Raw genomic sequence first — 14,482 nt, 5'->3', positions numbered from 1 at the left:
TAGTTTCCATTAAAATTATGAATAATTTTTAGTTTTTACGCCGAAAGGCGTTCCCTCTGAGAGGAACTCCCCTCTGTGCCGCGGTGTCTCGTTATGGGCCCTTAGATCGATTGTTAGACGATGGAATAAACTCCAGCCATTAGATCATCAGCCTTTTTAGAAACCAAGCGTTAGCGAAGAGAGGCCAAGCGTCTGTGGATGGATGAGAGAGGACAGCAATCTGAGGCGCCTCGATCCCCTTCGATCTGAACATCAGGGAGCTCTATGAAGCGGATCATGTCCCTTGACGAAGATGGCAAGGTGTGGTGAGGAGAGCCGTCCATCCATTCGGCGGTGAAGAAGGTGACAGAAAAGCCATGGTACACAGTCAGCCGCTTTGCAAGCTCGAGCAGTGGGATGTGATGGCCCGACCCAAACCCAGGGAAGATTGCGACATGAGGCTTTTGGCTCTGCTCTTGCGACTCCATGAATGTCTTTATATTCCAACAAGCAAATGCCAATATTTGAAGGGTGGGTTCTGTAATGATGAAATCCTCAAACATTCTCTTGGGAGAAAATTTTATTGCCAAAGTGGCTGATTTTGCGCTTTGCAGACTTGTGCCTGTAGATGCCTCACATGTCACCACTTCTCCACAGGGCACACCAGGCTACCTTGATCCAGTGTATTATCAGTGCTATCAGCTGACAGAGAAATCCGATATGTACAGCTTCGGGGTCGTTTTGGTGGAGATCATTTCTGCCAGATTAGCAGTGGACACCAATCGGAAGACCAGGGAAATCAACCTTGCTACCATGGCAATAGCTAAGATTCAAGAAGGGGCTTTGCATGAGCTTGTGGATCCGCAGCTCAATATCGAAAAGAACCATGAGGCGAAGGCCATGGTATGTGCCGTTTCCAAATTAGCGTTCAGATGCCTGGCGTCAGAAAGAGATGACAGACCACACATGGAGCAAGTTGTTACTGAGCTTGAGGAAATCAGACATTTGTGTGTTGGCAGTTCAAATGGTCCAGGTGAATTAGAGGAAGGATACCTTTCCAACATCAAACAGCTGAGCACAGCGCCAATATCTCCCACCTCTGTTGAAGACACGTGGCGCACGAAGCTTCACTCCCAGGCAGTGCATAATTTCTCCCTTGGAACTTCGTATGCATAGTGTTTAATTTGCAGTTTTCAGATTTGGCGCACCAGAAGCTTCACTCCCAAGCAGTGCATAATTTCTTCCTTGGAACTTTGTATGCATAGTGTTTAATTTGCAATTTTCAGATTTGCTCCAGAATCTAGCTTTCTGACCTTAACCCAGGATGTAGAAAGACCACAGGTAATTAACATTCCCATCTAGCTGGACTGTATAATGGCCGGGAGGCATAACCGCATGCTATTAAGGTAGGGCAGAGAATAATGAGATTTGAATAACTGGGTATATTAGAAATTGAACCAAACCTGTTTCATATTACATGCTGTTGGAGGAAATTTTTGTAGGATAGAAACATGGAGCCTCCCAATGTTATAATATAAACAACATTTGTTTGTATTTACATAAAATTTTGGTCAAGTTTGCAATCACTGCTACCTGAGCTCTGCTTGAGTAATGTATCTCAACCTCTGTATCTTTGACTTTTCCAAGGCCCTTTAAACCAGTGGGCAAAGACCATTTACGTTGGTGTCACCATCAATTAAAAAAAATTATAACTGATTTATGTCGCCCCTTTCATATTTAATTCATATTTAATTAAGAAATTATATAAGAAACATTTATCACCATTTGGTTCCTTTTGTGACACCAGTGGACTACTACCCTGCTGCAAAGGAGACATCACCCCTGCATGAGAGTGTCTCTACTTCATGACAGCAGTTGCAATTGCATGAAAATTTTTTGTTTGCTTCTGGTACAGGTCCTTCGTCCAAAAAAAGTCTCCATGACCTGTCTCTTGAGCTACCCAACGACTTACTTGAGTAGCTGCAACCGTCTTCCAAATCCTTTCCTGCATAGAACAAAGGCAGACAGATAGTAATATATCACAAACATAAATAATGTTGTTATTTACACAATACTGTGAAGGTATTTACATTTGGCTATAAACAAAGTCAAAAAATCAATACAGAAACCAGAAAAGCATTGCCACTGCATGAACCAGCATGAAATCATTAGCCATCCAACACATTTAAATCTGAATGAGATTTCCTTCGTGGAGGCTACAAAAAAGGTTTTGAATTAGCAACTTTTGTGTTCTTCCTCAGTCTAGCCTGCATGTCAAGCAAATTTAGCATTAAAACAATATTTAACAACATAGCTATCAATGCTGAGATAGAGTAGTCTCCTTTCGGCAGAATCTCCAATTGGTGAGGCATTCAAAGAAACACTACCTTTTTATCACCCTTTGGCTCCTTTTGTGACACCAGTGGACTACTACCCTGCTGCAAAAGAGACATCACCCCTGCATGAGAGTGTCTCCACTTCATGCCAAAACTTCAAGACAGCCGCTGCAATTGCATGAGAATTTTTTGTTTGCTTCTGGTACAGGTCCTTTGTCCAAAAAAAATCCCCATGACCTGTCTCTTGAGCTACCCAATGACTTACTTGAGCAGCTGCAACCGTCTTCCAAATCCTTTCTTGCATAGAACAAAGGCAGACAGATAGTAATATATCACAAACATAAATAATGTTGTTATTTACACAATACTGCGAAGGTATTTACATTTGGCTATAAACAAAGTCAAAAAATCAATACAGAAACCAGAAAAGCATTGCCACTGCATGAACCAGCATGAAATCATTAGCCATCCAACACATTTTCTCGAGGACAAAATCTGAATGAGATTTCCTTCGTGGAGGCTACAGAAAAGGTTTTGAATTAGCAAATTTTGTGTTCTTCCTCAGTCTAGCTTGCATGTCAAGCAAATTTGGCATTAAAACAATATTTAACAGCATAGCTATCAATGCTGAGATAGAGTAGTCTCCTTTCGGCAGAATCTCCAATTGGTGAGGCATTCAAAGAAACACTACCTTTTTATCACCCTTTGGCTCCTTTTGTGACACCAGTGGACTACTACCCTGCTGCAAAAGAGACATCACCCCTGCATGAGAGTGTCTCCACTTCATGCCAAAACTTCAAGACAGCCGCTGCAATTGCATGAGAATTTTTTGTTTGCTTCTGGTACAGGTCCTTTGTCCAAAAAAATCTCCATGACCTGTCTCTTGAGCTACCCAACGACTTACTTGAGCAGCTGCAACCGTCTTGTAAATCCTTTCCTGCATAGAACAAAGGCAGACAGATAGTAATATATCACAAACATAAATAATGTTGTTATTTACACAATACTGCGAAGGTATTTACATTTGGCTATAAACAAAGTCAAAAAATCAATACAGAAACCAGAAAAGCATTGCCACTGCATGAACCAGCATGAAATCATTAGCCATCCAACACATTTTCTCGAGGACAAAATCTGAATGAGATTTCCTTCGTGGAGGTTGTTTGGATGAATGAATAATACAACTAATTGTACTTTGGATGAAGATGGCAGGGTGTGGTGAGGAGAGCCGTCCATCCATTTGGCGGTGAAGAAGGTGACAAAAAAGCCATTGTACACAGTCAGCCGAATATTCACACCAGTTCACACCAGTTCTTCACTTGATCGCTCTACTTTGTGGTCACCCATTTCATGCCATGGCTGCTCCTCGACATTCTCGTTCTCTGTTGGTGAAAGCTTTCTTATTCTTTATTCTTATTCTTTCCACTACAACTACCTGGGTGTTTTCAACAGCCACAGCCAAATCAATGCCCTTGCCCCCTCTCCGGTTTAAGAACACTAATGGGCAGTTCAAAATTTTGCAGGTATACCTACTGCTATGCCATGTTGTTGTTGCAACCATTCTGAAATGTTTACACATTCCTTTTTATTGTTTAATAGGTGTTCAAACAGAAACGCTGTAACATTTCGTATCTCGCTCTCTTTCTTTGATGTATGAATTGCAGTCTGAATTTGGGATATGAATTCCTTTGGGTTTTTTTGGCAAGTGGCAGACATGCATTATGCAGACGGTCAAAGCACGAAATGCTTGGACGTGTTTCCCAGTCAAGTTTCCACATGTTCAGACCTCAATACTACTGCTTTTGTCAAGAGGATGATTAAAGCAGAGCAGCCAGATCTTATTGTTTTCACAGGTATTGATTTTAAATTTTGAATTTATAGCATAGCTCCAGAAGCCCTTGTACTGGAAGAGTTTGCACTCTATTTAGAGTCCAGCTGATAGGATTTTACCGTTCACCTCCTTTTTGGTGGAGGGATTGATTGGGAAAGTTCATTAGGTCACACAACCACGGAGACACTTAAATCCCAAGCATTGCAGCTTAAAATCAAAATCATGTTACAGGAAATTGTTTGCTTGAATGCATACTCTTACCTTGTTTTAGAATCAAAATGATATCATTTGTTTTCATTTTGAATTTATAGCATAGCTCCAGAAGCCCTTGTACTGGAAGAGTTTGCACTCTATTTAGAGTCCAGCTGATAGGATTTTACCGTTCACCTCCTTTTTGGTGGAGGGATTGATTGGGAAAGCTCATTAGGTCACACAACCACTGAGACACTTAAATCCCAAGCATTGCAGCTTAAAATCAAAATCATGTTACAGGAAATTGTTTGCTTGAATGCATACTCTTACCTTGTTTTAGAATCAAAATGATATCATTTGTTTTCATATAAGATTCAAACCCTGAGCTTTGCCAGTGCAAAATCAAAATCATAACATTGTAATTCCTTCTTACAGAGAAATATGTGTTATGGCAAAATTTTGGGCAACTTTCAAAGGATGGTACTGACAGTAAATCTTAAATTCTTCTGTCTATAAGATTGGCGTTGTCTACGAGGCAACAGTTTTGCCCTGACTGTAATGTAAATTTCTGGAATCTTGTGATGAAATTTTCAAATTTTCAAAAAATTTGATTGCTGGAGTTTTGGAATCACTTTTTTTAAGGTGAAAATGGATTTAGTAGCATTAAAAACCTTAAAACACCCAAAATCTTAAAGCTATCGCAGATTTTCAAAAAATTCAGTAAATTTTTATCAAAATGCCGAAATTTCCATTATTTTCAAATTAAAATTGTGGTCTTTTTAAACTACCCTGTATAAGATTGATTAATACCCTGTATAAGATTGAGTAATAAAAAGGCTCAAAACGATCCCATATATTCATTAAAAACTTATTTGTACTTAAAATTATTGTAACAATATATTCATTAAAAACTAGTAAAAATTTAATTGGAGTGGGGAGGACAACTCCTCTTCTCAACCACTCAGATTAAAGTCTACTAACAGTACTTTGGATGAATGAATAATACAATTAACTGTACTTTGGATGAATGAGTAAGACAATTAATTGCACAATTTATGCCAAGGCGTGATTTTCATTTCTTTTTCCCCAGTGAATTAAACTAATTACGCCGTAAGGCGTTCCCTCTGAGAGGAACTCCCCTCCGTGAGGAACTCCCCTCCGTGCCGTGGTGTCTCGTTATGGGCCCTTAGATCGATTGTTAGACGATGGAATAAACTCCAGCCATTAGATCATCAGCCTTTTTAGAAACCAAGCGTTAGTGAAGAGAGGCCAAGCGTCTGTGGATGGATGAGAGAGGACAACAATCTGAGGCGCCTCGATCCCCTTCGATCTGAACATCAGGGAGCTCTATGAAGCGGATCATGTCCCTTGACGAAGATGGCAAGGTGTGGTGAGGAGAACTGTCCATCCATTCGGCGGTGAAGAAGGTGACAGAAAAGCCATGGTACACAGTCAGCCGCTTTGCAAGCTCGAGCAGTGGGATGTGATGGCCTGACCCAAACCCAGGGAAGATTGCGACATGAGGCTTTTGGCTCTGCTCTTGCGACTCCATGAATGTCTTTATATTCCAACAAGCAAATGCCAATATTTGAAGGGTGGGTTCTGTAATGATGAAGCAGAATTTATAGTTATAAAACAAATGTATGACATTCACCCATTTTTAGCACAACTTATCATCTCATTTCAGGCCAAAAGTTTGGAGGTTTAATCCGAACTTGCAGGAGACCAGGAGGACGAAGAGGAGCACTAGGAGGACGAAGAGAAGCATTGAGGTCCATGGCGTCTGATTCATCTGCAACCTTCAAGCCTTTTGGAGTTCTCTTTGTTTGCCTTGGTGAGTACCATCCATCCAATGATTCAACGAGTGAGTTCGGTATAACGTCTACCATTATTGTCAGCCATCCAATTGTAGAAGCTTATAGTATATTGTACACTAAAGATCCAAAGCCTGAAGCCAAGCATAATTCTCTGTATCATCCCTGACTTGAGCGAACTAAATTTTTGTAGTTCTATTCAATTCAACTAAAGGAGCTAGGTTTTTCGTAGCTTCTATATTATTAAAAACCCTGACCCAATTTCTCATCTATGTTTCTATTAGAACAAATCATAATAAACTGGCACTGGAGATTTTTACAATCATATAATGCACCCAATGATTGCAGAGAGCAAATTTTAGTAATGCCTGAATACCAGCGAGCGTCCGATTAGGACATAGAAATTTTCTTCTACCCTTTTGAGCGTTTCAAGAAGAAACATGATGTGAGGGGCTGCATCCTCTGACTGAGGTGCCGGGTATATTTGTATATTTCAGAAATGAAGACTGCTCCACAGATGGACTCTGGTCTATTATAATTGAACTAGCCTGTATCAGTGTCACTGTTCAGACTACTTACAATAATAGATTAGTCAACAGAAAACTCATTAATTATGTCTTATAGTGTATTAGTATTTTCTTTCGAATACATCAAACCCTCCCTTGACTTTTCTAGAAAATATAGATTTCTTGACAGAAAGATTTTCCCTTTCTTTCATCATAATTCAAATACAATATTTTTAATGAAAGAGGAAAATCATGTTTTTTTTTTTAATAAGTCCACTGCAGATTTCTTAGCATTCTATTCTTTCCTTGTAAACCATTCCCTCTACATATCACAAAATTTTACAAGAAACAATTACAGTGTCTTCTTTTCATTTTGCAAAGAAACAATTACATAATCTTCTTTGTTTTGGAAAAAAACAACTCAAAGTACTTATATGCTCAGGTTTAGGCTTCCTTGGGAGATTACAAGGGGATTCAATCACTCCTCTCCCCCGCGTGCTTTCCATGCAAAATGAAACAATTACATAATCTTCTTTGTTCTGGAAAAAAACAACTCAAAGTACTTATATGCTCAGGTTTAGGCTTCCTTGGGAGATTACAAGGGGATTCAATCACTCCTCTCCCCCGCGTGCTTTCCCGTGTGGAAGTGGACGTTTTCCACTTCCAGAACAACAATACACAGATCTCACCAGGGCTATCCATAGGCATCAAGGCCAGGCCAAGAACTGACTGACGTACGAATTACACTAGTTATTCACCAACTCAAGAATATTAGACTCACTGACATAGGAATTATAGTGGCTACCCACCAACTGAAGAATATCAGACTCATTGACATAGGAATTACACTTGCTACCCACCAACTCAAGAATATCTTACAACGTCTTGCCCTTCCCCAACAAATACTTCTATCTCCCTTATGAGATGCCTTAAGTATCTTCCTCCCATACTTTCTTTGCCTCTTTTTATTCTTGTTCTTGGAAGGCAACATTTGTCGGAGTCTCACTGCAGAGGCTGTATTTCGTGACGCTGTGCAGAAAAGGGGATTGACATCAGCATTCAAAATTGACTCTACTAGAACTATTGACTACCATGAAGTAGGTTCCAGCTTATCATGGGTCAAGGCTAATTGAATTGGTATTTTAAATTTTTGTCTATTATACTGCAGTAAATAGGTATCACGTATTAATATGTTGAAATTATTTGAAAGGCGATCCTGCAAATCCCAAGATGAAGAATGCAGCCAAGAAACGTGGAATAGAGATAACTTCTATATCACCTACAGACTTTAAAGAGTTTGATCTAATACTTGCAATGCACAAGCAGAACAAAGATAAATAAAAAGCATAAATGGCATAAAAAACTCCCAAAATTTTCAATTTCATTTGCTAAGTTGTTCCAAACAGAATCTAATAAGCCAATACTATTGTTAAATTCAGCAAAATGTACATTAAATCACATGTTCGAATCAGCCATTTTTAATACAATAACAAATGAATATCAACATTCATACAAAGTCAATCGAAGCATTTTCAAAGAGCCTCCTTTGGCCCTGCAAATTTCTTTGGTTTATGAATCCAGAGCCTGCAAATCGTATTTGGATAGAATGTGGGCTACATATTCTGTCTGATTGTATTAATTCATTTCAAATTTGATTGGCTACTAATATTACAACGTCCAGAAAATATCAATTTTTTAAACTGTGAAGGGTCATGAAATAGCAAGAAATAGCAAAATGTGGGAGGATCCATACCTGCAAATTTAACCAATCCATGATGTTGATGGATGCCATGAGTGTTAATTTTGTGCTAGATTGGATTAGATGACTGATTTACTTCTCAATAATTGAAATCATTTTTACTGCTTCTGCCAACATGAGATGATAGACTCTGCACCTATATCTAATATGTGTATTACTCCTCAATTTATGCCTTAGGGCGTTTCTTTTGCAACATTTGGTGCAAATGCTAGTTATAATTTTTTTTATAATTTAATTAAATTTAAATTGAAATTAACTCAATATAATAACTTCCACATATTGAAATGCTATGATGAAGATTGTACAAAGCTCCATCCAACCAAAACACCTATTAAGATAGTTTAATTTCTAAAACGAATTATGAATAATTTATTATTAAAACTATTTTATTTTATCTCTTTTTGATATGAGACATATTCTACATTTAATATTGTCCATTTTTTTAATTACTTTTTGGTATAACACATATTCTCCATTTAATATAGTCGCTTGTTTTTTTCCCTTTTTCAAAGTAAACGACCATAGAAGTGAAAGAAGCAGTTTCGCCGAAGAAGGATTTGTTTTGGGCTTTGCAAGGGGATGAGCGAGCAGAGTTCGGTTTGGGTTTGATCGATAACATACATAATAGATAAGACCATACAAGTTAGAAGAAGTCCCTGGAATTAACTGGAATATACAGTCCACGCTGCTATATAGCGCGTAAGGTGTGTCTGCAATAAGACAACGATTCAAGGACTATACCTCTACTCCACTCAGTCTGAGCTTCCTTAGTTGCAATCACAACCTCTGTAATCTAGCTGTTATGGATGCCAAACAACCGCCTGCAATTCCATATTTAAGCGTCCATTTACCCCACAAACCATCATACCCGCCTGCAATTCCATACTCATATGCCCAATTACTCCACAAGCCATCATACCCCTATGTAGTAGCGTCCTACCAGCTAAAAATTTTCCCCAGAATTGTATATGGATAAGCAATCTCATGACACACAAGCAAGCAACAAATCTGCATCGACAACTAAGGATGGGATGAAGAGGTTTCGAAAGCAAAAGGGGGCTGCCACTTCCCCGGCACAGGACAGAACGTTGAAGGTGCAGTTTCCAGGGTACAGAGGCGTGCGTCGTCGTAGTTGGGGGAAATGGGTGTCTGAAATTCGCGAACCGAAAAAGAAAACGCGAATCTGGCTCGGCTCCTTCGATACGCCAGAAATGGCTGCTCGAGCTCACGATGTCGCTGCTTTCCACCTGAAGGGCAAGAAGCGTGCGTTGCTTAATTTCCCAGAGCTCATCGATTGCCTCCCACTACCGATCTCTTTGTCTCCGCGTGACATTCAGGCTGCCGCTGCAGAAGCAGCCGTTGCGTTCAATCGCAAGAAACAAGAAAGGAGAAGCCCAAGAAACCATCCAGAAAGTAATGAGCCCTCGGCTTCCTCGTCGCACCAATTACTATGCACAGCAATTAACTCGGGCTTTGAGACAGCAAGTGCCGAGGTATCAGGGCAAACGAATTCTGGTAATTTCTCCTCAGTTTGTAACCCAACAGAAGGCATCGGTGAGCGTGTAGCGGTGGAGGAAGACTTGTTTGAGTCACTTAACTTATTTACGAATTTGGCAGAAGCTCTTATGCTTTCTCCCCCTCCTCTCTGTGGTATTCATGAAGACGAACATAATTTGGAGGAAGGCTTTCTTTGGTATGGCTTCTGAAACGGAAACCGCTGATAGTTCGTATAAAGCTACACTGATGCATCTTATCCCTTGTCATTCTAACAACGTAGACGTTTCCATCTCTGGAAGCATAAGATAAAGTCAAATTACAAAGAGCACTAAATCGTGAACATTTGTAAATCTTGAAGCAAAGATAAGTCAAATTACAAAGTATAAAGTTACATAAATGTACTTTATTTTGCATCCATCTAATAAATGGATGTTCCAAGTTTTTCCTAACATTCCAAATGGAAGGTGTTTCAATTTTCCTTGTGCGACCTTGTAGAATTCCAAAAACTATCGAAGTCGATGGAAGTTTTATATCATCTTGGAAAAAAAAATATGATATTTTCACAGATGGGAAAATTTATCATAATTCAGTTATCAAATTAGTAATGAGGACAATTATCTCTAGCTACTAACAGTGAATGCAGGCTGACTCATCACCATTATTCAAGGAAAACTAGATCAAACCATACCACTTGGAATAACTTGTTGGTGGTCCATAACCGGGTAGGCTTTCGCTCCTGCTAGATGTCTCTGGGTCTTGGGCTGTTAACCTATTTCCTTAGGTCCTAGGAAGAGGAGCTCTTAGCCAAGTAGAAGCACTTTAGGGCATACTCTAGGCCCAAAGATGATGGTATTACATCATATATCATGTTATATATATATATATATATATATATATATATATATATTATTTTTGTTATTTGTTTCTAAGTATATCAAAATTATTACAAAATATTTTGAAATAAAGTTAATAATTTAAATGAATTTGGATAATTTTTATAAAGATAGTGTTTTCAATTTAAATGAAAAAGGTAGAGGATTGCTTTTCAATAATATAAATACATTTTACTTAAATCTCATGAAAGAGATCAAAGATATAATTGGGGACATGCCAACTCATTGGAAAAGTAGCCTTGGCTTAGTTACTATAGATATAATAGGATGGTAAGACTTGGTAAAATGGAGTAGCTATGAGATATTGGGGAAAAATGAGAAAGCCAAGAAAGAAGAGGAAATGAAGGCACACTAGTTTAATTAGTGTTGCTAATTAACATTGTGTATATATATATATATATATATATATATATATATATATATATATATATATATATTATTCTAATTATACACATAACTTGTATATATTAAACTAAATAAGAATTAAATACACATTTTATTCGTTCATACAAAGCTCATTTCACTATGAAAGTTGTGAATACAAGAGTGAATATGTAACATTTCCATTTTTTTGCTCAACCTAAATGCAAATAAAAATCATCAAGAATTGGGGGGTTTATTCTAGAGTTACTTTATGGGATAAAGAGAGTCAATTGATTCTGTAGTTGCTTAAAACCCCTTAATTATATGAACATAGAAAAAAGAAAAATGCTACATGGAAAAGGCACATAATAAGCAATAAAATTGTGTAGATTTGGGTCTCCTTGGTATGTGTAAAAGACACTTGGACTCCTACAAATGCCAATAGGTTTTTAAATATTCACAAACCCATATACATAATAAAACAAAGCTAACAACAAGATAATATGTATAATTAAATGCAATAAAATGAGATGTAACCCATTTTCCCAATAGAAGGATGCTCTTCCTACTTTACATTTTGAATTGGAATCCTTCCTTTTAGGTGAGGATCTAAGAAGAATACTAAACAAAGTAAGAAGAGTGAAATCATTACATGATGGTACAACCTAGTCTCGAAGCCAAAAATTGAGAGGCAAGACCTAAACCAATGAAAAAACATAAATATAAACTAAAACACCTCCTTGAAAAAGGATAATAATGGATAGAGAACTAATTTGAGATAAAAAACTATATGATTTTTGCAATTTATGCCAAATCCCTTCTTTTAGGTGGGGATTTGGGAAGAAGATCAATAAAATTGAGAAGAGAAAGAACTCTAAAACCACCACGAGATGCAATGTCCAAGCCCAAAAGATAAAGGGAAAGATCCAAACTAGTAACTAAGAATTATGTATAAAAACTACAAAATCTCCTTAAGTAAGGAGGAAGATGGAGATGATAAATTGAGTAAGATCTAAGAGAAAATATGGGACTAATGTACATGACTAATATTATAATACATTGATCAATGAATGTACACATGGAGAGAGAGAGAGAGAGAGGAACAACCCATTTATAGGAAACTAGTTGTTAGGGAATGCTCCAATGTCATAAGAAAGCAAGGGTAAAAGGAACGCTCTCTTCATATCAATATAACATATTTGAATTCCATATCATGTGTTTAAAAATTAACCATTTATGTTAGGTGGAAAAGTACATCTTATTTGCAATATAAAATGGATTAGGAAACAAAATCACTACTCACATAGTGTGACAAGGACATAACTAATCACAATACTAGAGAGCCAACTACATCCTTAGGAAATGCTCCAAAATAAAAATATATAGAAGATTCACTCAAAGGGGGAGATTTAACATTTGCAATTGCCCCATGATGCATGTAGGAAGGGTGTATATGTATAAAATTGTGATGTGAAAATTTTATATATTGCATTTCTCTCCATAGAAAGAGTAGTGATATAGTAAAGTTAAGGATTTATGACTAAAAAAGAAGCGTAAATAAGGCCTCATAAGTAGTTAAGAAAATAAAATAAGGGGCTAGTATTAATAATCACATAATTTCAAACTAGAATAAGAGGGTAAAAAAAATTAGTGACGTTTGATAAGTGACATTGAGAAAGGGGATGGGGATGTTTCTAAATTGAAAAATGCAATAAACTATAATTCCCCAACATATCATCATGTCTCAAAGCTAGATATATCAAGCAACATGAAGACCTTGTTTCTATTATAAAGGGATGGAACTAAACTGTCTAAGTTCCAATGCATGCATGTGTATCCATTCAAGCAAGAAGGTAAAAAAAAGAATGTAGATGAAGGTAAGGAGGAAACAAAGTGACAATCAATAACAACATCATGCTTGCAAAGAGATATGAAAAAGTTGAGAAGTGGCATGAAAGTATGAGACCAAGTTATATTAGTAGAGCTAATGGTCCTATCAGCAACTCAATAATGGAAAGAATACTTAATATATAAAAAATAAATGTCAAAAAGTGAGAGGGTTTTAATTCCATTCCACATATATGTCAGTGTGTTGTAGAGTGGTGCTCACAGGTCAATCATGGGAGATAAAAATGTTATTGGTATAGAAGGTACATGTCTAAAATAGCTTGAAAAATTGTATTAACTTCATCATTGAGTTATATAAAGAAATGTGTGTATTAGATTAGGACATAAATTGTGTAATGATGGAAATGACATAATAGATAAAGTGAACAAGTGTAAGACTATGACCAATGGTTGGAATTAAAAATAATCCCACCCTTAGCTTAATAAATTATAATTTTTCCATGATAAATTAAAATAATCTTTGTTCATTACTCACATGAAAAAAAACTATTTTCACTTCATCCTATAAAACATTCATAACATACATTGATACATGAAGAAATTGAAAAATAATCATATTGACAAAATAATCACAAACTTAAATATAAATTAACATAGAAATAATTTAATATTAAAATTATTTTTCTTCATAAAAACATTTATAAATTAATATTTATAAAAATAATAAATTACATCTTTTCTTTTATTCTTAAAGCTATCCTTTAAATACATTTTACATAACTCCAATAGAAAACTTACCAAATTTCTTGAAAAATACCTATTTAAAATTTTTCCAATTGCATCATCTATTGTAATAGCTCATAACCTATAATAATCCTTATACATACATATGACTAAGTTGGTGACTCATAAATAAAATTTCTACTTAATATAATTAAGGTATTCATTTACTAAAACAAAAAGTATTCATGCACTAATACAAAAAGGACAAATGCGAGCTTGAATCTGCTAATAAATATAATGCAAAAAATTCTTAATCATGATAAAAAGAAGAAAATGAGAGAGGTAGAGTGACCCCATCATTTATTTCCTACGATACTAGAGAGCCAACTACATCCTTAGGACCATCCTTTAATATATTTCTAGTAGTATTATTAACCACTAATAATATGATTGAGCATGATAATTACGGAAACATTTTGCAATATTTTAAGTGGTTCAATTAATACAATTAAACCCGAAAAATTCATCTTATATATCTTAATCCTTTAGTTTTTGAGAACCAAAGAATCAATAAAACCAATAGTTTGTAATTAATTTAGTTATTTTTAATTTTTTAATGTATGTTAGAATTGATAATTAGGCTAGTCTTATATTCATATGATAAAAGGTTAATTTTAGTTTTTACCACTAAAATTCTTAACTAAACCATGCCACGCTTAACTTGTGGCGATGGGTAAGAAA

The 14,482-nt window shown here is 36.4% G+C and overlaps 1 protein-coding gene and 1 pseudogene across 1 annotated transcript; both read left to right on the top strand.

Moving 5' to 3' along the window:
• The first annotated feature begins 525 nt into the window (after positions 1-525).
• Positions 526-1,155, top strand: LOC149206706 (LEAF RUST 10 DISEASE-RESISTANCE LOCUS RECEPTOR-LIKE PROTEIN KINASE-like 1.4 pseudogene; annotated as a pseudogene).
• An 8,129-nt stretch (positions 1,156-9,284) lies between these two features.
• Positions 9,285-10,392, top strand: LOC149206705 (ethylene-responsive transcription factor ERF024-like). The gene has a single exon (XM_089393782.1). The coding sequence runs from the start codon at positions 9,386-9,388 to the stop codon at positions 10,121-10,123; it is 738 nt and encodes a 245-aa protein (XP_089249908.1). The 5' UTR covers positions 9,285-9,385; the 3' UTR covers positions 10,124-10,392.
• Positions 10,393-14,482: the final 4,090 nt, after the last annotated feature.

This window comes from Pinus tabuliformis, chromosome 1_2 (genome assembly GCF_031772625.1).
Source record: "Pinus tabuliformis cultivar Carrire ecotype Pingquan chromosome 1_2, CPIR1, whole genome shotgun sequence".
NCBI lineage: Eukaryota > Viridiplantae > Streptophyta > Pinopsida > Pinales > Pinaceae > Pinus > Pinus tabuliformis.
Note: the sequence above shows the minus strand (reverse complement) of the source record. Positions and strands in the feature narration are given on the sequence as shown.